This window comes from Phaseolus vulgaris, chromosome 8 (assembly GCF_000499845.2).
Source record: "Phaseolus vulgaris cultivar G19833 chromosome 8, P. vulgaris v2.0, whole genome shotgun sequence".
In the NCBI taxonomy this organism is placed as follows: Eukaryota; Viridiplantae; Streptophyta; class Magnoliopsida; order Fabales; family Fabaceae; genus Phaseolus; species Phaseolus vulgaris.
The window spans coordinates 1,742,891-1,768,686 of record NC_023752.2 but is presented as its reverse complement, the minus strand read 5'-3'; the positions used below and the strand labels follow the sequence as shown (position 1 = coordinate 1,768,686).

The 25,796-nt window shown below is 32.3% G+C and overlaps 4 protein-coding genes across 4 annotated transcripts; all 4 read left to right on the top strand.

The window, feature by feature from the left end:
- Positions 1–3,911: 3,911 nt before the first annotated feature.
- LOC137823966 (proline-rich receptor-like protein kinase PERK8) lies at positions 3,912–9,740 on the top strand. The gene is made up of 8 exons (XM_068629366.1): positions 3,912–5,778; positions 6,669–7,082; positions 7,642–7,728; positions 8,034–8,104; positions 8,274–8,350; positions 8,597–8,744; positions 9,039–9,200; positions 9,291–9,740. The coding sequence occupies exons 1-8, from the start codon at positions 5,682–5,684 to the stop codon at positions 9,531–9,533; spliced, it is 1,299 nt and encodes a 432-aa protein (XP_068485467.1). The 5' UTR covers positions 3,912–5,681; the 3' UTR covers positions 9,534–9,740.
- A 661-nt stretch (positions 9,741–10,401) lies between these two features.
- Positions 10,402–13,238, top strand: LOC137825928 (disease resistance protein RFL1-like). Its single transcript, XM_068631741.1, has 3 exons — positions 10,402–10,524; positions 11,401–11,465; positions 12,031–13,238. Exons 2-3 carry the CDS (start codon positions 11,420–11,422, stop codon positions 13,029–13,031), a joined length of 1,047 nt encoding a protein of 348 aa, XP_068487842.1. The 5' UTR covers positions 10,402–10,524; positions 11,401–11,419; the 3' UTR covers positions 13,032–13,238.
- Positions 13,052–17,750, top strand: LOC137823465 (protein NRT1/ PTR FAMILY 7.1-like). Its single transcript, XM_068628610.1, has 5 exons — positions 13,052–13,327; positions 15,342–15,432; positions 15,548–15,765; positions 15,876–16,435; positions 16,556–17,750. Exons 1-5 carry the CDS (start codon positions 13,052–13,054, stop codon positions 17,403–17,405), a joined length of 1,995 nt encoding a protein of 664 aa, XP_068484711.1. The 3' UTR covers positions 17,406–17,750.
- A 3,122-nt stretch (positions 17,751–20,872) lies between these two features.
- LOC137825927 (probable disease resistance protein At4g27220) lies at positions 20,873–25,295 on the top strand. Its single transcript, XM_068631740.1, has 3 exons — positions 20,873–20,988; positions 21,680–21,763; positions 22,521–25,295. The coding sequence occupies exons 2-3, from the start codon at positions 21,694–21,696 to the stop codon at positions 25,226–25,228; spliced, it is 2,778 nt and encodes a 925-aa protein (XP_068487841.1). The 5' UTR covers positions 20,873–20,988; positions 21,680–21,693; the 3' UTR covers positions 25,229–25,295.
- The last annotated feature ends 501 nt before the right edge of the window (positions 25,296–25,796 follow it).

Genomic DNA, 25,796 nt, shown 5'->3' with positions numbered 1-25,796 from the left:
CAATTATAATTTTTTTTATCAGTATTATATTAAAAAAAACTCTTTTAACAAGATATTCTTACAATTAATTTTATGTGTACTCAAACTTAACATCACAGTACTTAAATTGGAATAGCTAAACACGTGGGTTAAACAAATAAGATATTTTTATAATGGCTGTATTATGGGGAAGAATTGATAATGATAGCTATCCATTCCATTTTAAAAAAATAGCAAAACTTGTCGTTACAGAATATTTAGAACTTCATTCCAGTAAATAATCTTTAAGTAAAAGTCATAAATATTTTAAGATATTTTATAAAGTTAATACCAAATTTGAAATGAAAGTAAAAGTTCATGATTTATTCTTGTCAACTTATTTTTAAAGAATGTAAAGTAAATGAGATAAGATAAATGCGAATAGGAAATGTCAAATTGCGAGAATAAAACAAAACTCGCAAGCAGGCTTACACATGTATTCGACGATTATAAATTTATTTATTAATAGAATTATTCTATCAAATTATTATTTAACTCACAATTTAGCAACACTCTGTAAATTTAACTCACAAAAAAAAATATATATATATTATTTTTTATTTTTGGATATTAGAATATTGCTTAAATTTAAAATGAGATTGGTTGGAATATTCTCATGTTTTAATGAAAAATATCTTTTTAGTAAAGTCAACTTTGTAGGAATAAATTGCAAGGTGTTTAAAATATATGTAAATTCTTGACTAATTTAACAGGTAATTAAATATTATTAATTTTTAATAACTTTAAAAACTTAATATACTATATCAAAGTTGGTGAGAACCATATAGATGTGATGAGATATTACCAACTATTTTTGTTTAAATAAATTTCATAAATATTTTAGGATAAACTTCTTTATAATTTTATTTTGAATTTTTTTAGATTGTAATTTTATCTCCACGTTTTAAGAAGAATAGTTTTTCTTCAAAATTAGTATATTTTAATGCTATGGTTAGTTTTCAAAAATCATATGATCTTTAAACTATTTTTTTTTTCTATTCATTATAGGAGTATGATAATATTTTATTTTGTATGATGACCATATTAGTTGAATCATATTAATTTTAATTACTTTTTACCTTTTATTTTGTACGATAATCACATTGATTAAATTATTAATTTAATTTATACAATTGAACAACCGAAAACATGATTTGGTAGTAATAAGAGGAATTGGTGAGAGAGGTGAGTCAAAAGGAAAAACGTTAAAGTCTGGGACAAGCTTAGTGTGAAAAGAAGGGAAAAGAGGGTATGATAAAGAAAAGTCACTTGTCTTCTGCATGCCTTCCCGAAACTGGATGTAGAAACTAATGGAAGGAAATAATATAAGAGAAAGTGATTGAACGTAATTGAATAATATTGCAAAACTGTTAATTTGATATGTACATTTTAATTTATCTCAATAATATATATAATAAAATTATAATTATTGTAAGCTATAAACTATTAATACTAAATGTCCTTTAAACTGATTTCTAATGCAATACTAACGGTAAATAATTTAAGACTAATAAAATCTTAATTAATAACGAATCATATTTTATTTTGTACGATGATTATTTGTTTTGTACGGATCATATTGATTAAATGATAACCTAAATATTTTTAAAACTTCTAATATAAATAGAACTTCAATTAAAACACATAAATTCATGAATACTCATATAAAGAAATCAATTGGTCTATTAAATTTCATAATCAACATCAGACTTTCCCTCACCCAATTTTACTTTTTTTGAAGACTCGTGTATTAACTTAAAAACAAATATTTGCACATGTCATATTACCTCATTGTGAATTCACACATTTATGCACATAAAAATCTCAATATCTCAACTCACCTCCTATGACAAAATTAATCTAGGAAAGAACAAGTTCTTTTTCAAGCCCTAGATAGAATCGCATGAACCTCCTTCAACACTTAACACCTGAATATGATATGATTTCATTATATCAATCGAGTCACTATACCTCTTTCTAAATGCATTACTAGTCAATGCACTTCTTAACAGTATTTCCTTTCTTGAAAATACCATGTCTTGATTTTAACTTTACAATTCACATCTCATACTATACAAAGTCACATCATTTAATCATAAAAAACTTAGAAAGCAAACAAACCAAAAAAATTGCATAAACACATAAAAACTAAAGATGTTTTAATTAAATATATAATTTTCTATAAAAATTAATTAAAAATAATAAACAATGTTGGAGATTCACATCTATTAGAGATTAGGATATTTCATTGTATATAAGTGGGTGCAAACCACCTCATGAGCCAATTTTATAGGATTAAGTTAGGCTTAAAGTTCATTTCGTAATATGATATCAGAAAGAAAATTAGAATATCCAAAATTAATGAACAAGATCCATGTTCCCTTAATCAAGAAACAAAAGGATAAAAAAATATTCTATATCACCTATGTTTCAAAAAATTTATTTTGAAAATCTTTTTGGAAAATCTTTTCCAAATATTATGTTCCTTTTTTAAAATCATTTTTCAAAATACATTTCATGAATTTTGGAGAGAGATATTCTATAAATTTCTGAAAAAATAATCCAAAAACATTTTTAAAAAGTAAAATAATATTTTTTGAGAAATTAATGGAGTGCAGGAAGAAATATCCTAAATTGATAAATTGTATTAAAATTCAGTTTTGGTGGTGTAGCCCAAATTGGACTGGGTGTGTGTTTTAGTCCACAAGAAAAAAAAATTATAATCCAATTAATTTATCTCACTGATTAAAAATCTGACTATCTATTTACACAATAATTATAATCCAATGAAAAAAAAAACTGTACTATAGATTAAGTAATAATATATTTATTTCCTTTATTTTCTCTATACACATTGAAAAGTTGGCAAAAGAGCAACTAAGTCTAAGCCATTAACCATCTTTTTAATGGGACAAGAAGCAAGAAATTCATATATTTAAAATATTTCAGCTCAACAAACTATAAACTTAGCTTTGAAGAATTTTGTGCTTTGTTAAGACTATTTCCACTCTTGCAGTGTCTATGGATTTTGGTAGAAATGATGAGCTTCACAACAATGTGATCCAACAAACAACCACATTTCAATACAATAAACTTCAGCTTCTGACTATTCCAACAATAATAAATACTTTTGCTTTGCTTCTTCTTTTCCCTTACTATAATTTATATTTAATATTTAATATTTAATGCCAACCATAACTCAATCACACCCAATAACTGCAACATTCCATGCCACTACTCTCCAACTATATATAATCAAATCATTTTTCTGATGAAAATTTTTAATGAAAAAGTTACAATAGTGCTGAAAGGGAAAATTAATAATTACAAAAAAAATAAAATTATTGATTAGTTCATGATTATAGATAAAAGCTTTTAGAGATACTCTTTCAATTTTTCAGTCCATCAAAAGAGATATGGTTGAAGTATTATTCTTAGAACCAACATAGTGAAAAAATCTAAGCATAAGAGGACATTTTGTCTTCACCAAAATAGTAAAGAATCTTAGAACTGTTCAATGAGAAACTCCACCTAAAAAGGGAAACTTTTTATAATATGATATCAAGAGAAGAGTTTACAAGTTCTTTCTTACAAAGTCTAATGTTCATTCAACTGTTGATTATTAAAAGTCACAAGTTTTGTAAGTTTGATCTTTTATTTTATAATTTATGATGATTTTTGTTAATAAAGGAGTGCAATTAAAAAAAGTATCAAAAGTGTTAAAACAATGCTATTAGTATATTTTTATTATTGTTTAAAATTTATTAAAATATAAATTACAAAAGAAACTTTAAAAATAAAAAGGGAATGTAAATTGATGTAATAGGTTTAATAAATTTGACCAATTCAATGAGTTAGTGGGGTTTCTCTTTAATAAAATAAAGTGACAGCGTACAACGTCAGAAGCACTTTGGTCCCTCGAATTCAAAAAAGTGAAAACAAAATAACATCACATGGTTTAATGATTGCGTTTTGTGAATTTTCTATTGGGACACCACATTTTCCCATTTGCAGTGCATGTGAGGTGAGTGAAGGAGTGACATAGAGAGTGTGTGAAACGGAGCCAATTCTGAAAGTCGTCTCCACGTTCTCCTTTGCACTTATTGTGGGGGTGTTCTTTCTGTGTCTGTTTATGTGTGCCACTATTCTCATATTCCACAAAATAAACTTTTTCCTATGAAGTTCTGAACCTTCCCTTCGTTGCGCATGTCCAACCATACGTGCAATTTGCAAGCACCCTCTTTCCAGATATCGCTGAAGGTTGCATCTTTAGTTCATTGCTGAGATGGGTATGCTGTATTTTGGCCTCTCTCAAGTGGGTTAGACCAGTGACCCATCTGGGTCATAATGCAGGAAGATGCTCCTTGATTTGCAAAAAGGTTTTGTTTCATGCGCTGGACTTCTTTTTCCCCACTGTGAATTTGCTTTTTGTCAGCTGTTGTACCTCACTAAAGTGTAGCTTTCTTGAAAGTTGTTTGAGGGTATTGACTTTTTGTTCTTTGCCTAAGTTAAGTGTTTTTTTTTAAGGGTTTGGGTTTGGTGGTTATGTTTTTTTTTTTCTCTCTCTGAAGAAATTTGAGCATTGCTTGTGAAGGGTTGTTCTGAAAATTGAGATCTTAAGTTGGTGCTTGATCTGGAATTTGTTTCTGGAAAGGTTAGGAATTTGGAATGTTAGGGTGATGGAAGTGTTTAGCTAGTGCATTTTGTTTTTGAGGGAAGATTTGTGCAGTGATGTCTTCAACCAACCCTTCTCCAAATGCTTCCCCTGTTGCAGTGCCTCCAGTACTTGGTGGTATTGTATCACCACCACCTTCTTCATCTTCTCCAACCAATTCCTCCACCCCTCCATCACCTCCCAATTCTTCCCAGCCCAATCAAACACCTGATTCCCCTGCTCCTTCATCCCCCTCTGACCCTTCAGCTCCACCTCCTTCACCTCCTCAGGCAGTGCCTGTAACCCCTCCTCCTTCCATTTCACTCTCTCCTCCACCATCTTCTCCATCACCACCAACTCTGCCCCCTCCTTCCCCACCAGATTCTCCACCACCATTACCACCAGCATCTCCAACGCCACCAGTTGTAACATCTTCCCCCCCACCACCAGCCACCACCACTGCTCCTCCTCCAGCTGAGCTTCCACCTTCCCCTCCAGTTTCGTCTCCACCAGCTTCACCAACTGTTCCCCCCCTCCCCAATCTCCTCCCGCTACAATTTCCCCTCCTTCTCAACCAATTTCACAATCTCCTCCTCCTCCAGCAAATGTTCCAAGGCCACCATCCACCGGTACTCCTCCACAGAAAGAAAGTCCTCCAAAAACTACTCCTTCACATGCACCCCCTCCACCAGTTTCTCAATCTCCTCCTAAGCCTCCTTCTTCTGATGTTCCCCCTCCATCCACATTGCCATCAACTCCTCCTTCACTCCCTTCAGGATCTTCACCTCCAGCTTCTTTGCCTGACCCCCCAACCAATGGAACAGCCTCTGGGGGTCCACCGGTACCACTGCCGTCTCTTCCAACTGAGAAACCTACTGCTAGACCAACTAATGATGGTTCTAACAATATAGCTACAACTAACACACCTTCAGATTCAGGAGGGTTAAATGCTGGAGCATCCGTCGCCATTGGAATTGTAGTTGGCTTTTTTGTCCTCAGCCTTCTTGTTATGGCCGTGTGGTTTGTACAGAAGAAAAAGAAGAAAGAAAAAGGATCAAGAGGTGGTTATGCTGCTCCTTCTCCATTTACCTCATCCCACAATTCAGGTATTGCATTATGTATTACAAACTGTTAGGGTTTGGGAATATAATCTTGTTGGTTCTTGCATGTTGTTTGTTGTTTACCTTGATTGTTTTTATTGAGATAAATACGAAAGGATTTCCCCAATATTCGTTAAACTTGAATCAGATAATTCAGATATAATGGATTCTGGTTCCTGGATACTTCAATAATGAATTAGAGAAGTCCCAAACTCTGGTTCTTAAAATATTCATCATAGACTCAAAACCTCAACTCCGATGTTAATGTATCAATATTCATTACCATGTACCAATTTCTCTTAATTCACAGTGGAGTTCATTTATTTGATTTTGCAAATCTATGTATCAATAATTTTACGTATTATACTGTAGCTTTCCATCTTCAGGGAAATACGATTAATCTGATGCTTGAAAAGGGGTGGTTTTAGTTTACGGTTTTTCAATTGTCTATAAAGGTGAAATTGCATCTTGATCTATATAGCAGCCATTTTTACCCTGCAATCCTTTATACTGTTCCATTTTTGCTCTGTTGCCAGTTCAAATGAAATCAATGACACTAACAATGTCTTTATTTTTCATTAATTGAACCGTAAACTCAGTTGCATGACACAAGAATTGGGTAGTGGCAACAGACTGACAGTTTTGGGAGGTTTGAAGCCTTTTATTGGTTCAAACTTCCATGCTGTCTGGGCAAGTTTGGTTTCTACATTATTTTTAACAAATTTTAGCTGATCAAGATAATTAAGCAGGATATTTGATGTTTGACTTTGTTCTGAAAAGTTTTGCTTAGTTGCATTATGTTTAAATTGCATGGCACTTAGCAATTGTATTTGTTTCTAATAACTTCCTAATTCAGCTACAATTTTACGTATTAAATCATTGGTATTCTCTTTTAGGTACCTTATTCTTGAGGCCACATTCTCCAGCCAACTTTGTAGCAGGTAGTGGCTCTGGTAGTGATTTTGTGTATTCTCCATCAGAACCAGGTGGAGTAAGTAGCTCAAGATCATGGTTCACGTATGAAGAACTTATCCAAGCTACAAATGGATTTTCGGCACAAAATTTGCTGGGAGAAGGTGGATTTGGTTGTGTCTATAAAGGTTTGCTCGTAGATGGAAGAGAAGTAGCTGTGAAACAGCTCAAAATTGGTGGTGGGCAAGGGGAACGTGAATTCAGGGCAGAAGTTGAGATTATTAGCCGTGTACATCATCGTCATCTGGTTTCCTTGGTTGGTTACTGTATATCTGAGCATCAGAGATTGCTTGTATATGACTATGTTCCCAACAATACTCTTGATTACCATCTCCATGGTAAGATAAATACATATTGAGTGCATAGTTTGAATGAGTGTTTGACACCCCTTTTTAGAAAGGGGTGTAGAAAACAAGGTGTGAACAATTAGAGTTGTTTCTTAAATTTGTACAACATAGACAGCCCACACATAATTCAAAAGTTTTAAAGAAAAAAGTCCTTGATTACTATATTATAAACAAATTTCTACTTGTGTTTCCCTGCCTTGTGAAGTTTACATGTTTGATATCCCTTTTGATGGGCTATGAGATAAGTATCATTTATTTGTTTGATGACAAATGATTTAAATCCTTTTTTGATATTATTTTTAATTTGCTTAGTAGCAAAGTTAAAAAATGCTGAAAAATATTGGATAATATATCTAATCTAAGTATTTACTGTGCCAGTAGAAACGTTTAATATATTGTTTTTCCATGAATTTATTATTATCACCATTGTGGTTGCACCTGAATTTACAATTCAATTAGGTTGTTGAGTAAGTTCCCATCATCATGTGGTCTATAGTTCACCTAAATTTTGATAAAAAACTTGACCAGTAAATTTAATTTCTTTTTTCAGATGAAAATAGACCAGTTATGGATTGGCCTACCAGAATGAAGGTTGCTGCTGGTGCAGCTAGAGGAATAGCTTACCTGCATGAAGACTGTAAGTTCCTTCTTTTTTCATAGTATTCTCGAGTATACAGTTATCATCCATGGAACACAAGGTGTTTCTTTCCATGATACTGCATGCTCCTTCAATGCTTGGAGTCTTTACTTTAAAATATATATTTTTCTTTAAAAGAAGTACGTTGAATCTTTAGAAATTTTGCTACCACTATTCATCAGACATGGTTGCATTATTGTTGATTGCACATTCATAAATACTTACGTTCTTTACACTTTATGTGTCTGATTTTTTTAGCATAATAAATTGTTTATCTTCTTATTTCAATTTAATTAATTTATCAGGCCATCCACGCATTATTCATCGAGATATTAAGTCGTCAAACATCCTTCTTGATCTCAACTATGAAGCTCGAGTAAGCTACTTCTTTAACCTGTACCTCTGATGGGAGTACATTTTGAATTTTTTTTTTTATGAAGTTAGTTAAATAAATTGATTCACACTTAAATGTCAGCTTGTGCTACATCAGCTTCTTAGACTATTTTCATTGTTGTGACATTTTTATTGTATGATTTGATCATCAGGTTTCGGACTTTGGGCTTGCAAAATTGGCACTAGATTCAAATACACACGTGACAACACGAGTAATGGGAACCTTTGGGTAGGTTACATCTTTGTCTATATTATAATTTAGTGTTTATCAGTGGAATCTTATCCTATTATTAGCCCTTAAATTTTTTCTCTCAGACTGTATCTTGTGTGGATATTATTTATTGATCTTTGATCTATTATGCCTTTGTTTTAGGGTGTTTATGACATATAAATCTTTAGTCTTTTGGATATTGGTTAAGTATGAACTGTGCCTATTGTGAGTATACCTAAGGGGAATAATGGTCTGAATTGACAGGTACATGGCACCAGAATATGCAACAAGTGGGAAATTAACGGAAAAGTCTGATGTATATTCCTACGGCGTTGTGCTGTTGGAGTTAATTACAGGTCGGAAGCCTGTAGATGCATCTCAACCAATTGGTGATGAGAGCCTGGTTGAATGGGTGAGTCACATAATTGCTTTGGTTATTGTTATTATGCATAGGTTTTTTAATTTACTGAAGCCTGAAAGGTTCATATCTATTCTGGGAATGTAAACACAGAGCAAACCAAACAGCCCAATTTTTTCTTGTGTTTCTTTGTGCAGTGATGAATTATAAGAGCTTGTACTTACTTTATTTTTCACATAATAGTAGCAAATCACATTCATTTTGTATGGATTATAAAAAAGGAACAAGGCAAGGGAATGCAAATATAAACAAACTGCTGAGTTTAATAATTAAGAAACTTGTTTGTAGGCTCGGCCTTTGTTGAGTGAAGCAGTTGATAAAGAGGACTTTGAAATCTTGGTGGATTCAAGACTGGGAAAGAACTATGATAGAAACGAAATGTTCCGGATGATTGAGGCTGCCGCCGCCTGTGTACGCCACTCGTCGGTGAAGAGGCCACGCATGAGTCAGGTAATTTTATGCAGGTCAGCATGTAGACGTATATTTGTTGTGATTTTGAAGATGCTAAGTGTGTATGGTTTGCACATTGCTGCTTCCCAGGTGGTGAGAGCTTTAGATTCTTTGGACGAGTTTACGGATCTGAATAATGGAATGAAACCTGGGCAGAGTTCGGTGTTCGATTCTGCACAGCAATCTGCACAAATCAGAATGTTTAGGAGAATGGCTTTTGGAAGCCAAGATAGTTCAAGTATCTTCAATGAGTCTCAGAGTAGCTGGAGGAGTAGAGATCAGGACTCAACAACAATGTTTTCCCAAAACAAAACTGGACCTTGGAACGTTTGAGTCACATCACATGATTCACTCACTCTTCATGGATTGCACAAATTTTGATTGATGCACACAACACAGACAAGTTTGCTGGTGGAGCATGTCCTATAGTGTAAATCTCATTTTTACTCTTTTTGTTCTCATTTTCCTAACATCACGTTGCTTGCAGAGGCCCTTTCTATTCTTTGTAAATTATGATATTCAATGTATTTATTCATGTAACCCATGTATGATTTGTAACACTTTCAAAAAAAATTTAAAAAATGTGCTTTGATATAAAAAATACATAAATGGGCAAACTCAAGAAAAACTAGATATATGAAAAGTCCTTCCTATTTTAGTCAGTTGAATTCTCTTCTACACAAAATGATAATTAATATTTTAAAAAAATATGTATATAAGAAATTATTTAAAATTCTTGCTTCATATCAACTGAATATTTACTTGTATTAAATTTTATTTTATGATATATAATTTTAAAATTAACTTTTAATTAAGTTTTAAATTATCATTTCAATTAAAATACTAATTACTTTCACTATAAAAATCATGGTTTAAGATAATAGTATATATATATATATTTGTAATTGGAATATATATTCTTTAAAAAATTATAGTAAACAATGTGTTTTTATTTTTTTAAAAATTTAATTTTGTATTATTTAAAAAAATCATAAATAAAGCTTAAGAATTAAAATTAACTTTTTTTTATAAAAAACAAACTTATTTTAAATCAAGTTTAATATATTAAAAATATATATGAAATATTCTAAATAAATTATACAACAAATTAATAATATTTATTATTTTTTAAATATGATTAAAGTTAAAAATATTTTTATTATTTAAAAAAAATTAAATTATGAAACACGATATTGAACCGAGTTCAGCCCTCTAAACCCTAAACGACCTATATAATACCCAACTTCAGATGCATTTCTTTCATTTTTTGCTCTCTTTCTCAAATCACTCTTACATTCTCAAACCTGGAAGAGGGCTCCATTGGGTAACTATTTTTTTCTTTCTCTGATTTTCCAATGAAAATTATTGTTTTGTCTTCCATTATTTATTCATGATCCAAGCAAAACTATTTTTCCTTATTTATCTAATTTTGCATTTCATAATACTTTGGAACTCACTTACTTGTAAATCAAAGTTAATGGATGCTGGTTATTCCAACCTATATAATAATAGCATAGGGTGCATTTCAATACCCAACTTCAGATGCATCTTCTCTCATTTTTGCTCTTTCTTTCTCAAATCACTCCTACATTTTTGTTCCTTCTTTTACATTTTGCGTTTCATAATGATGTGAATGGTTTACCTACAACCCTACCTCAGTATAAACTATTGATGTGCAGGATCATGTTCTAATCATCTGGCTTGACCAATTAGGATTTTACAACTGGTTTTGAGTGTTTTGAATTTGAACTGAGCACTGTGACTGAAATTCAGAGATGAGTTTCAGATCGAATAAATTCTTTTACTTACTTGCCCAAAGAATAAACTAAAATCCTCTCAAACAAATTATACTATTTATATTATACTTCTATGCTACAATTTTATATAACACTATTATTTCTTTATCATATATTAACTATTTTATGGCATTGTTTTTATCCTTTTCACCATTAAATAATTTATTATTTCAGATTAAAAATACATTTTTCTTATATAGAAGTGTTTAATATAATTTAGACTTTTCTAAATGATAACCATATCAAATATGACAAATTTTAGGAGAAAAAACTTATAAGAAAAACATAAATAGCCACTCAGAGTTTATATATATATATATATATATATATATATATATATATATATAATATGTATTGTTTTTTTTTAATCCTCTCATGTTTTATAATCTCATGTTTTATTGAAGTGACTGAAAAGCTAAGGAAATGACTCTTACTGTTGGTGGTGGTTCAAATACAGGATCAACAGGAGGTATGCAACTTGTTACAAATTTATTGTCTTTTTGTCCTTTCCTTCATTCTTGGAATATATGAACGCATATGCATATATATATATATATATATATATATTTAAATTAACCACACTTTTTTTTAATGTGTGTTGAAATTGTAAAGCATAACCGAAGTTATTTACTCTTTTTTTATTTTAAATTATCAGGGCTAATAACTTTTTGATTAAATTTTTTATTTTAGTTCCTATAGTTTTTGTAATCATTTCTACGAATTTTTTTTTATATCAAATAGTAGTATTTCTTAGGGTCTTAGTTTTTGCTTATTTCAAGTATCTCATGAAGTAATATTGATAATAAAAATAAAAAAAATGACTAAAATTAATAAGTAAAAAGATAAAAACTAAAAAAAGTATCGAAAAAATTTAATAATTTTAATTAAATATTTTTGCTGAAAATAAAAGGAAAAGGAAAAGTCAACAAATAAAATACTGTTTAATTAGATTTTGTATTTAAAAATGTATTTGTATTTTTTTTCTTTAAATACATCATTACTCTAAATGAAGTTTCACCAAAACAATGAAACAGATCATGAAGCTGGTAATGGTACTTTGACTACTTTGCAAAGTAAGTTAGATGTGATTATATCCGATCTGACAAGTAAAGAAGAGGACATTCACATACGATTACAGTTGCAGTCACATGGCAAGAAGCGCAAGAGAGAGGTTGATGATTGGTTGAATGGACTGCAGGACATGAAACAAAGAGCTATTGATATAAAAAACTCACTGAATCAGTTTGGGTCTTCCTATGTGCAAGAAGAAGAAATATATTTGGCTGACATATCAGAAAAACGTAAGCAAATAAAATGGTTGACCAAAGAAGTGGAAAAGCACGAGAAAGAGAAGCCTTCGGTGTTGTCAAATGAATTTGTTGGCAGAGAATTTGGGAAAAATGTTAGGAAGATTCGGAAACTTTTGAAAGATGATAGAGTTTCGATTGTTGCCATACACGGAATTGGGGGAGTGGGAAAAACATTCCTAGCAACTTACATGCAGAGTGAGATAAAAAGAAACAAAACTTTCAATGATGTCTTATGGGTTACTGTTTCCTATGGTTTCACCATTTTCAAATTACAAAATCTCATTGCAGAAAAAATAAAGGTAGAACTTTATGGAGATGATGAGAGAAAAAGAACAAAGATTTTGGCAAGAGAGTTAGAAAAAAGAAAAAAAATAGTAGTTATTTTGGATGATGTTTGGACATATATTGATCTAAAAAAGGTGGGAATTCCTCTTGGAGTAAAGGGTATTAAATTGATCATCACAAGTCGTTTGAAACATGTGTTTGAACAGATGGATTGCCAGCCAATTAATATGATAAGTGTGAACCCTTTCCCTCACTATTTTTGTGATGAAGCTTGGGAGTTGTTTTTGCTAAAACATGGACAAGGTTGGACACCTTCAACACTTTCCCCTGAAGTGGAAAATATTGCAAGAGATGTTGTAAGGGAATGTGATGGTTTACCACTTGGAATCAGTGTGATTGCTCGAGAAAAACTGACATTCATTGGTGGAGATACGTGCTGAATAAACTTGAGACATTGGAAATGGGAGTGGAGATGCAGGAAGAAGTTTTAAGTGTATTACGACGTAGTTATGATAATTTAATTGAAAAGGACGGGCAAAAATGTTTCTTGTATAGTGCATTGCTACCTAATGATTTGGAAAAAGATGATTTGATTATGAAGCTTGTTGACATGGGATTGTTGAATGGAAAGAGGAGTTTGAAGGAAATATTTGATGAGGGGAATGTCATGCTGGATAAACTCATAAACCATTCTTTATTGTCGGCTAATTATCTGACCGTAACAATGCATGGTTTGGTGAGGAAAATGGCTTACAATACTAACGTGAAGAGAAAAATAAGAAAGTGAAGTGAGTGATAAGGAATCTGCTGTGCTTAGAAGTGTATTTTGGGACGGATAAAGAAATGTGTGGAATGAAAGAGTATGTATGTGAGATATAACATGATAGTCATGTGAGTGAAGTTTCGAGATTTGAGAAAGAAGAAAGATAAAATGAGGAAGAGCGAAGAGAGATAATCAATAATAAAAATCCCAAAAATTCAAATATATGAGAGGAGATATTTGTAAATGTTTTAATTTTATATTTCAAAAGGAATACAGACATAAAAATATTTTTAAATTCAAAACTAAATATTGCAAAGTGATTGGATCTTTTCCTCCAGTTCATCTTCATTGGATCTTTTCCTCAAGTTCATCTTCACTTTTATCCCATCAAACACTTTTCATATTCAAAATTGAAATTTAATCAAACTTGTAACAGAATTATTAAAAACAACAACAAAAAAAATAGTAAGATTTTAATTAATTAATATTTCAAGGGTGGTAGATATTTGATGTCCTTAACAACTTTTTCTGGAAATTTATAACATCTAGAATATGCTGATAAATAAATTTTATTTAAAGCACTATTTTATTCAAGTGGTTTAAATTATTCACCCTTTTGAATCACTTCTAGCATAACCAGTTTGCTTACTTTTAGCACAATATTGTTATAAGTGATATTAGAAATTATAAATCCAATTTTAGATATTCATTTAACAATTTAAGCAATCAACAAGTCCAATAAAAAAATCTTAACAGAAATTGTATGAAAATGAGGTAGGAGGAGAGAAAATTGGTCCCTGAATTAGTAATTCAGTTACAATAACAAATCCACCATATCATTTGTCCTGGCTTATAGTAATTCAGTATATCTAACATCTTTGGCGTTCACCACACATGCTAGGACTATACAGTTTAAATACAGCATTACTGACCATAGTGCAGTGTTAATTCCCTCTATCTCTTGGTCACTAGAGTTGCAGTGTTGATAAACATTGTGTGTATGAGTGTTTAGATTGAGAGAAGGAAGTGCTGACATCCTTGATTGTGATCCATAAATGACAAAGAATTTGAATCTGGCATACTCTCCGGGAACATTTTCCTTTGTAGTTGTTACTTATTGCTCTTCCCCTTCACCAGAATTTGACACTATTCCTAAACAGTTCATTCTTTCTGTCACCAAGTTCCGTAAAAGGTTACACTTTCTACTTATTTATTACTATTCATCACACCACAATACAACTTTATGTTATTGTTAGTATTTCTAGCACTCAATTTTTTTTCTAAAGTAAAACGCTCTTATTGAAGTTTTTTTTTTGTATGTTTCGGTTTGTTTGATGTATAAGGCAGCCAACAACACTAACACTTGTTTGTTTCCATATGCAGATCGTGGTGTTGTATATGTATTTTCCTTCTTTGTGACTCTAAAGAAGAGTAGCATATATAGCACCTGTTTTGTTATGCTTATTCATAATTGAAGAGAAATGATTCTCTTATCCTTAATAATTCACTTGGTTTCTTATCTACAAACACGAAGATTATGGAGATAAACAAATTAGCTAAGCGAACTAATAAATCTTGTTTTAGGATTCTAAAAACTACTAGAAACAAACTACACCAAGGATAGTGGATTTTCATACTTGAAAGTCTTAAAACTGAAGAACTTATTGAAAGATAAGGTGTTTGAGAGAAATCTTAGCTTTATTGAAGAATTAAACAGAGTTTTTCATGACGCAGATGGAACCGGGAATCGCCAATTCACACACTGCCAAGCCAATCAAGGTCAGTTATTCTTAGTCGATCAAGTTTAGTTTCTTTTTTCATAAAAAACAAAGGGAAGGGTTCTCTGCATAAATATTTCATGTCACAACTGAATACACATACCAATAATATCATAGATAGATAGGTAGATTTCTTTTGATGAATGGCAAAAGGGTTATGAGCTAAATTTGTTATTTATAATGTTTTCTTTCTTTCTAAATAAAAACAGGTGAGTGGAGAAAATGATGGCTACATAGGACAGTCACCCACAAATGATAAGAAGTGTAAAGGAGGGTGGAAAACTACAATTATCTTGCTAGGTACTGAAAAATGATGAGTTAATTGTAATCCACTTTCTACTTTAGAAAAATCAGAAATGAATGGCAAAACATAAGTAAGTTGAATACTTTAACATTGCACTGAATACAAATGCAGTGAATCAAGCATTGGCCACACTAGCTTTCTTTGGAGTTGGAGTGAACTTGGTTTTGTTTCTGACACGAGTCCTTCACCAAGATAGTGCTGAGGCTGCCAACAATGTGAGCAAGTGGACCGGAACCGTTTACATATTCTCCTTAGTTGGAGCCTTTCTCAGTGATTCTTACTGGGGTCGATACTTAACCTGCTCAATCTTTCAGATCATTTTTGTTGTGGTACTGCATTCTTTTGAATTCATCTTCCTATATAACACTTGTTTTGCCATTACCAACAAATTAATAATACTACAAAATTTTAAATATGCTCGTTGAACATGAATGAACAGGGCTTGGGGCTGTTGTCCCTGACTTCTTGGCGATTTTTGATCAACCCAGCTGGTTGTGGCAATGAAGAGACAAAATGCAGGGAACCATCATCGGTGGGTGTTGGTGTGTTCTACTTGTCCATTTATCTAGTGGCATTTGGATACGGAGGGCACCAACCCACCTTAGCAACCTTTGGCGCAGATCAATTCGATGAGAAGAACGAAAAACATAAGGACTCGAGAGAAGCTTTCTTCTCTTACTTTTACTTTGCCCTCAACGTTGGATCTTTGTTCTCCAATACTATATTAGTATACTATGAGGATTCAGGGATGTGGACAATGGGTTTCTTGGTATCCTTGGCCTCAGCTATTATTGCTTTAGTTTCGTACTTGGCAGGATATAAGAAATATAGATATGTAAAGGCATACGGGAATCCGGTGATAAGGGTAGCTCAGGTTTTTGTGGCTGCTTTTAGAAAGTGTAAGGTTCAATACAGCACGGAAGACCAACTTTATGAGGTTGATGGTCCAGAATCTGCCATAAAAGGCAGTAGAAAGATTATGCACAGCAATGATTTGAGGTGATGTCATTGAGTAAAACAACTAACTATTTTGATTGTGTTCTTTACAGTACTTTTGGTTGTGTGGAATTGAAACTAACAAACTAACATCCTTAGCTCATGTTGGTTGATGTTGAGCAGATTCATGGACAAGGCAGCAACGATAACGGAGAAAGATGGAGATGATCTCAAGAATAATCAGTGGCGGCTTTGTACCGTAACTCAAGTTGAAGAAGCCAAGTGTGTATTGAGAATGTTACCAGTTTGGCTATGTACTATAATTTATTCGGTGGTGTTTACGCAAATGGCTTCTCTTTTTGTGGAGCAAGGGGATGTGATGGACAACAGGATTGGAAATTTTCACTTGCCAGCAGCCAGCATGTCAGTGTTTGATATCTGCAGTGTCCTTTTAAACACTGGAATTTATCGCTATATCATTGTTCCTGTGGCACGACGTTTCACTGGCAATCCTAGGGGACTAACTGAGCTTCAAAGAATGGGAGTTGGCCTAATTATTGGAATGCTATCTATGATTGCAGCTGGTGTCACAGAGATTGAAAGGCTCAAGCACGTTATACCTGGGAAAAAGGCTAGTTCTTTGACTATATTTTGGCAAATTCCGCAGTATGTTCTGGTTGGTGCTTCAGAAGTTTTAGTGTATGTGGGTCAGTTGGAGTTTTTTAACGGGCAAGCACCAGATGGCATAAAAAGCTTTGGGAGCTCACTTTGCATGGCATCAATTTCCCTTGGAAACTATGTGAGTAGCACACTGGTGTACATGGTCGCGGGAATCACTGAAAGAGGTGATAATCCAGGATGGATTCCCAATAACTTGAATGTGGGGCACCTGGATAGGTTTTTCTTCCTCATTGCAATACTAACTGCTCTTGACTTTGTGCTCTACTTCTTCTGTGCTCGCTGGTACAAGAGTATGAACATTGAAGAAGGTGACACGGAAAACCAAGACAAGGAAATTGTTAGTAAGGTTTGATGATTCAGTTGTTTTTCATTTTCATTTTTTTGCTAGGCATTTCTTTATCTAGGTAATTGTAATAAGGCTTTTCAAGGATGATCCCTAGAGTGACACAAAGCATGACCATCTCAATTTGGGAGAGAATTCACAAAATGTATGTGGGATGATTGCTTTCTTCATAATCGTTACAGCTTTGGTTTGGACAGTTAAAATTTGGCATTTGGATTTGAGCTATTCTATGAACCACTGAAAGTGTTCTATAGAATATAAATCAATACAACTTTGTTTCTATGTAATCGTCCCCAACTTAGAAGTCAATCCACATGTGACAGGATCAAACTATAAATTCAAAAGTCACTTTTCAATTCCATCATTCTTATACTATTCTTTAAAGGATGATAGAGCAATTATAACTAGTTATAACCGATGATAGAACGACTATAACTGATTTGGTTATAACTTATAACTAATGATAGAACGACTATAACTGGTTTGATTATAACTTATAACTAATGATACAATGACTATGGTTAAAACTGATGATTGAGCGACTATAACTAATTAAAATTAATGATAGTTTGTACGAGAGAAAAAGAGAAATGAGCAATGATTTTGGCATCAGAGTTAGTAACAAGAGAAAAAATAGTACTTATTTTGGATGATGTTTGGAAATATATTGATCTAAAAAAGGTGGGAATTCTTCTTGGAGTAAAGGTATCAAATTGATCATGACAAGTTGTTTGAAACATGTGTTTTGAACAAATGTATTGCCAGCCAATTAATATGATAAGTGTGAGCCCTTTCCGTGAATATTTTGATGATTTTGGTGAAGTTTGAGACTTGTTTTTGCTAAAACACGGACACCATGGGACACCTTCAACACTCCCCTGAAGTGGAAAATATTGCAAGATATGTTGTAGTGAAATGTGATGGTTTACCGCTTGGAATCAGTGTGATTGCTCGAATCATGAAAGGAAAAACTGACATCTATTGGTGGAGACATGCACTGAATAAACTTGACACATTGGAAATGAGGGTAGAGATGCAGGAAGAAGTTTTAAGTGTACTAGGACGTAGCTATGATAATTTAACTGAAAAGAACGTGCAAAAATGTTTCTTGTATAGTGCATTGCTACCTAATTATTTGAAAATTGATTTGATCATGAATCTTATTGACAAAGATTGTTGAATGGAAAGAAGAGTTTGAAGGAAGTATTTGATGAGGGGAATGTCATGTTGGATAAACTCATAAACCATTCTTTATTGTCGGCTAATTATCCAACAATAACAATGTAATATGAATGTACAAAAGGAGTTGAAAGTACGTTGATTATATATATAAAGAAGCTTTTTGTTGTGATAGTCATGTGGAGGGAAGGAGTTTTATTGTTATGTACGGGCAACATCTCAAAACTAAAATGAAATGCGCGATGTTTGATGTTTAATGTTTATGCACTATGTAATATGAATGAGAAGGTCGTTTTGTGGGAGGATTTGTCAAATATTAGAAGTACAAATCAAAACACGGCTTAGTGTTTTTGCGGCGAATTCAATGTAGTTAGAAGTGTTAATGAAAGGAAAGGTACTAGTGAAAGAGGAAGTCATACCAAAGAGATCAGAGACTTCAATAATTTTATTGATAAGAACTTTTTGGTAGAGTTGTCGATTGTGGATAGGAAGTTTACTTGGTTCAAAGCGAACGACTCATCAAAAAGTATACTGGATAGAGTGTTTGTCTTTGATGGGTGGCTTCGAACTTGACAAAGTGGAAGTGGAGACTCTTGAGCGATGAAAAGGGGAAGTGGAGAAATATCCTCATATCTAAATATGGTGTGGAGTATAGTTGTAGTAAGATTAACTTGAAGTACCAGTCACGATGGTGGAGAGATTTATGTAAAATCTACGAAGAGGATGAAGAAAAGGGTTGGTTTCGAGGAGCGATAGAGTGGAAAGTGGGAGGTGGGGATAAGGCTAGATTTTGGGAGGATGCTTGGTGTGGTGGTGTCACACTCATCTCCAAGTATCCTGGGCTCTTTTCTCTTTCGTTGGATCAAGGGAAGAATGTGGAAGAGGTAGGAGGGTGGGAGGATTCTGAGTGGAGATGGAGGCTTAGGTGGAGGAGGGTTAAGTTTCAATGGAAAGCATCACAAGAAGAGAAAATGTTAGAGTATATTTCTAAGGTTCGATTTAATAAGGAGGTTAAGGATATCCAGACATGGGTAAGTGATGCATCATGGGAGTTCTCCGTAAAATCTGCTTATGAGTGCCTAGCTAAGTATGCTAGTTGTTCCCATAATAGTATTTTCAAGAACCTATGGCAGACCAAAACTTTTCCAAATGTACTGACAACAACTTGGAGAATAATCTTGAATAGAATGCCTACAAGAACAAGCTTATTTAGAAGAGGAGTGGTAATGCCCTTAACTTGTGTAATGTGCCAAGCTTCGGATAATTGAATGTTTTTTTAGGAACGTTTGTAAATCACATGCATTTTGTATGGATTATAAAAAAGGAACAAGGCAAGGGAATGCAAATATAAATCAACTGCTGAGTTTAATAATTAAGAAAAACTTGTTTGTAGGCTCGGCCTTTGTTGAGTGAAGCAGTTGATAAAGAGGACTTTGAAATTACAAAATTATTCATGTAAATTATGTTATTCAATGTATTTATTCATGTTACCATGTATAAGTTGTAATACTTCACCGCATAAAATCACAGTTTATGCAACCTTTTTGTATTGAGCATCAAAATGAGTGGACACTTTACACAAGTAAAAATTACAAAAATGGTGCTTTGACATTAAAAATACATAGATGGGCAAACGCAGCAAAAAATTAGATATATGAAAAGTCCTTCCTATTTTAGTCACTTGAATTCTCTTCTACCAAAAATGATCATTAATATTTTTTTTAAATATGTATATAAAAATTATTTAAAATTCTTGCTTCATATCAACTGAATATTTACTTGTATTAAATTTTCTTTTATGATATATAATTTTAATATTAACTTTTAATTAAGTTTTAAATTATCATTTCAATTACAATACTAATTACTTTGACTATAAAAATCATGGTTTAAGATAATAGTATATATATATATTTATTTATTTGTAATTGGAATATATATTCTTTAAAAAATTATAGTAAAGAATATGTTCTTATTTTTTTAAAATAATAATTTTGTATTATTTAAAAAAAATCATAAATAAAGCTTAAGAATTAAAACTAACTTTTTTTATAAAAAAAGAAACTCATCTTAAATCAAGTTTAATATATTAAAAATATATATGAAATATTCTAGATAAATTGAATTAAAAATAGATTGTACAATAAATTAATAATATTTATTAATTTTTAAATATGATTAAAGTTAAAAATATTTTTGTTATTTAAAAAAAAATTAAATTATGAAACACGATAAGCGAGTCGAACCCTCTAAACCCTAAACGACCTATATAATACCCAACTTCAAATGCATTTCTCACATTTTTGCTCTTTCTTTCTCAAATCACTCCTACATTTTCTAACATAATTTCATATATTAGAAGAGAATAAGTTGCTGCATTCAGTAATCAACCACCACCTGGAAGAAGGGCTCGGTAATTCTTTTTTTTCCTCTGTTTTTCCAATGAAAATTTGTCTTCCATTATTTATCCATCATCCCAGCAAAACTATTTTTCCTTATTTATCTAATTTTGTATTTCATAATGCTGTGAATGGTTACCTACAACCCTACCGTACAACCTACCGCAGTATAAACGATTTATGTGCAGGATCATCATGTCCCTAAGTATCATTTGGCTTGACCAATTAGGATTTTACAACTGAGTTTTGAGTGTTTTGAATTTGAAATGTGAATTGAAATACCATGTTGTTGAATTTTCATTGACATTTTGATTAAACTCTCAGTCATTGAGGTGGTGAGCAAGAATTAGCTTTGATTTTTTGGGTAGAGGAAAATATAATAACAATGGGTAGACCTAAAGATGAAGAGTAATGGAATCAAGTTTTTGAAGAAGAAGATGATCGCTTGAAGTGCGAGCACTGTGGACTGAAATTCAGAGACGAGTTTCAAGAGTTAAAGCACATGAATAAATTTTTTTACTTAACCGAAGGAATAAACTAAAATCCTCTAAACAACGTATTTTTAGTGTCACATTATACAGTCATAGTTTTTGAGAATACTAATTATTTCAAACAAATTATACTATTTATATTGTACTTTTATACTACAATTTTATTATATAATATGTATTTTTTTTCTTTTAATCATGTTTTATAATCTGTCAGAGAAGGCTGAGGAAATGACTGATACTGTTGGTGGTTGTTCAATTAACCATGAAATGGTTACAGGATCAACATCATTATTAGGAGGTATGTAACTTTGTTACAAATTTATTGTCTTTATGTTCTTTCCTTCATTCTTGGGCTTGTATTATTACAAGGTAGTTTGATTTCTATTTTTCAATCATCAATTTTAATGTTATTTGTCTCTAGAGATATGTTACCTTTTCTTATTTTAATTCTTAATTAGTGGTCAATTTTATTATTTCACTCAATGAAGAATTTGGTGTTTCAACATATGTATTTTAAACTAATTATATTTTTTAAATTTTTTAATGTGAACATATATATATATATATATATTTAAATTAACCACACATTTTTTTTATGTGTGTTGAAGTTATACAGCACAACTATTTGAGGTTTTTTATTTTTAAATTATCAGGGCAAATTAATTTTTTGATTAAATTTTTTATTTTAGTTCCTATATTTTTTTTAATCATTTCTAAACTTTTGTTTATTTTATATCAAATACTAGTATTTCTTAGGGGCTAGTTTTTGTTTATTTCAAGTCTCTCAAGTAATATTGATAATAAAATTAAAAAAAAATATCGAGGAAAAGCATAAAATTTAATAATTTTAATTAAATATTTTTGCTGAAAAAATATATATATTATTTTGATAAAGTAATATATATTTCAAACTTCGATCCAACAATTAAATAAAAGGAAAAGTCAACAAAAAAAATACTGTTTAATTAGATTTTGTATTTAAAAATGTATTTGTATTTTTTTTTCTTTAAATATGTCATTACTCTAAATGAAGTTTCACCAAAACAATGAAACAGATCATGAAGCTGTTAATGGTACTTTGACTACTTTGCAAAGGAAGTTAGATGTGATTATATCCGATCTGACAAGTAAAGAAGAAGACATTCACACACGATTACAGTTGTTGGCTTCACATGGCAAGAAGCGAAAGAGAGAGGTTGATGAATGGTTGGACGGACTGCAGGACATGAAACAAAGAGCTATTGATATAAAAAACTCACTGAATCAGTTTGGGTCTTTTTATGTGCAAGAAGAAGAAATATATTTGGCTGAAATAATACATAAGGAAATAGAATGCTTGACTGAAGAAGTGGAAGAGTACGAGGAAGAGAAGCCTTTGGTGTTGTCAAATGAATTTATTGGCAGAGAATTTGGGGAAAATGTTAGGAAGATTCGGGAGCTTCTGGAAGATAATAGAGTTTTGACTGTTGGCATATATGGAATTGGGGGAGTGGGAAAAACATTCCTAGCAACTTACATGCAGAGTGAGATAAAAAGAAAGAAAACTTTCAATGATGTCTTATGGGTCACTGTTTCCCATGATTTCACCATTTTCAAATTGCAACAGCAAATTGCAGAAATAATAAAGGTAAAGCTTTACGGAGATGATGAGAGAAAAAGAGCAATGATTTTAGTATCAGAGTTAGAAAAAAGAAAAAAAATAGTACTTATTTTGGATGATGTTTGGAAATATATTGATCTAGAAAAGGTGGGAATTCCTCTTGAAGTAAAGGGTATTAAATTGATCATCACAAGTCGTTTGAAACATGTGTTTGAACAGATGGATTGCCAATCAATTAATATGATAAGTGTGAGCCCTTTAAGTAGATATTTTGATGAAGCTTGGGAGTTGTTTTTGCTAAAACATGGACACCGTGGGACACCTTCAACACTTCCCCCTGAAGTGGAAAATATTGCAAGAGACATTGTAAGGAAATGTGATGGTTTACCACTTGGAATCAGTGTGATTGCTCGATTCATGAAAGGAAAAACTGACATTCATTGGTGGAGATACGTACTGAATAAACTTGACACATTGGAAATGGGAGTGGAGATGCAGGAAGAAGTTTTAAGTGTACTAAGACGAAGCTATGATAATTTAACTGAAAAGGACGTGCAAAAATGTTTCTTGTATAGTGCATTGCTACCTAATGATTTGGAAAGAGATGATTTGATTATGAAGCTTGTTGAGAGGGGATTGTTGAATGCAAAGAGGAGTTGGAATGAAATATTTGATGAGGGGAATGTCATGGTGGATAAACTCATAAACCATTCTTTATTTTTGGATAGGGAATCAGAATTAGTAATGCATGGTTTGGTGAGGAAAATGGCTTGGAATATCTTGAAGGAGAGTGGCAGTAAGATGATGGTAAAATGTAGTAAAAATATGGAGAAGATACCTCACATACGGGAATGGACAATTGATTTGGAAGCAGTTTCCCTGGCTAAAAACAGAATAAAAGAAATTCCAGAGGGCACTTCTCCTAATTGCCCACGCTTGTCCACCTTGCTTTTATTTGACAATTTGATTGAACATATTCCAGGGTGTTTTTTCACACACATGAATGCTCTAACAACACTTGATTTATCACAAAATATTTTTTTAACATGTTTGCCTCATTCGCTGTGTGACTTGAGGTCTCTCACTTCTTTAACGCTCAATGAATGTTTAAATTTGGAATATATACCTCCACTGGGGGAGCTACAGTCATTGTTAAGATTGCAGATCTCATGTTGTTCCATCGAAGCAGCACCGGAAGGTTTGGAAAATCTAATGAACTTGGAATGGCTAGATCTGTCCATGAATTCCAAGTTGAAGTTGGTACCAGGAAGTTTTCATCCTAATTTGACCAATATTCAATACCTGAATCTTGGGGGTTGTCCAGGTATAGGTGTAGAAGATGTAGAGGGGATGACTATGCTTGAATATTTTTCAGGAACGTTTGTGGTCCGGGATAGCCTCAACCTCAACCGTTATGTGCGAGAAACCCTGGACAGGGGCTATGGACCTCAAACTTATCTTATCCATTATTGGAATGACGAAGGGCATTGGGAGCCTTCTAGCCGCGAAGAAACTCAAATCGAATTTGATTCTCGAACTAGAAACATTGGAGACTGCGAAGAATTGTGGTATGCCCTCCCGAGAGACCTTGCAATATTATCTGTAGAAAACAATCATCAATGGGAATGCTTTTGTGCTCCTCTGTCCTCAAATCGTCCTAAGCATTTGACGGATATTTCCCTTTATGGATGCAGAAACCTAAAGAGCTTATTTTGTTTGTCTTGTTCCTTATGCGCTAATATCGAAAGCCTTCAATATTTGAGTCTTTATGATTTGGAAAGTTTAATTGCGATCTGCCAGGAAGATATTGCCAATTTAATGCCACTTCCGTCCCTGATAGGCATCTTTTCTGATCTCAAACGCTTTGATATCAGCTATTGTCATGAAATAAAGACGTTGCTGACACCAAGCTTAGTGCCACAACTTCAAAACCTGGAGTTTCTATCTGTATGGAACTGCAATTCAATGGAACAGATATTTGCAGAGAGTTATGATGATGGTATCAAAACTACACTCCCTACGTTGACTACTTTGTATGTAAATAATTTACCACGATTGAAGATGGTGTGCAAGGGGATTTTAGTCTGTAAATCTGGGTTTAAATTGGTCATCACTGATTGTCCCAATTCATGTCAACCCAGAATAGAATACGTTGCTTTATGATTCATTGTGTTGATTCAGATTATGATACGCTTAGTCTTTATATTCAATATACTTTTTTGAAATGTAATATGATTTTACATTTCATCTTCTTTCTATTTATCCTTTCTCTTCTTCTGTTTTGTGGTTTTATGCATCAGTTTCTTCCTTCTTTCATACGCGTTTTTTGTTTTTCAATACATAGTGGTTTTCTGCATTTTTGAGCGAAGACGATGCTGCACTTGAATAACCTTGGTTTTCTGCATTCTTTTTAACATCTTTTCCTACAGAAGAAATTGAGATGTGCAAATGCAGCAGCATCCCTAAAATGCCTTGAAAAAGGAAGTTAGATTGGAAAGTTTCAAGACACAAATTAATAGGTTATAAGTGATTATAGGTTTAATATGTAAATGCACAATCTCCACTATGCCTTTTTTTTAGAATATCAAATTTTTTATTGATGAAAACCAGAACTCAGTGAAATATTACAAAGAAACAACCAAAAAGTTTTAACAAAAGAATTAAAAAAAAAAACTTAAAATACCAGTGAACTATAGTATGCCTTTATGAACTGCAATTATATCAAGATTTA

Bases quoted from the DNA above. Each gene is read 5' to 3' on its own strand.
- LOC137823966 (XM_068629366.1), top strand. From the start codon at position 5,682: ATGGCCGTGTGGTTTGTACAGAAGAAAAAGAAGAAAGAAAAAGGATCA. The intron at 8,105-8,273 runs GTAAGCTACTTC...TTTGATCATCAG, and splicing joins ATCTCAACTATGAAGCTCGA to GTTTCGGACTTTGGGCTTGC. The intron at 9,201-9,290 runs GTAATTTTATGC...GCTGCTTCCCAG, and splicing joins AGAGGCCACGCATGAGTCAG to GTGGTGAGAGCTTTAGATTC.
- LOC137825928 (XM_068631741.1), top strand. From the start codon at position 11,420: ATGACTCTTACTGTTGGTGGTGGTTCAAATACAGGATCAACAGGAG. The intron at 11,466-12,030 runs GTATGCAACTTG...ACAATGAAACAG, and splicing joins AAATACAGGATCAACAGGAG to ATCATGAAGCTGGTAATGGT.
- LOC137823465 (XM_068628610.1), top strand. From the start codon at position 13,052: ATGGGAGTGGAGATGCAGGAAGAAGTTTTAAGTGTATTACGACGTAGT. The intron at 13,328-15,341 runs GTGAGGAAAATG...AAATAAAAACAG, and splicing joins CCGTAACAATGCATGGTTTG to GTGAGTGGAGAAAATGATGG. The intron at 15,433-15,547 runs GTACTGAAAAAT...ATACAAATGCAG, and splicing joins AACTACAATTATCTTGCTAG to TGAATCAAGCATTGGCCACA.
- LOC137825927 (XM_068631740.1), top strand. From the start codon at position 21,694: ATGACTGATACTGTTGGTGGTTGTTCAATTAACCATGAAATGGTTACA. The intron at 21,764-22,520 runs GTATGTAACTTT...ACAATGAAACAG, and splicing joins ATCAACATCATTATTAGGAG to ATCATGAAGCTGTTAATGGT.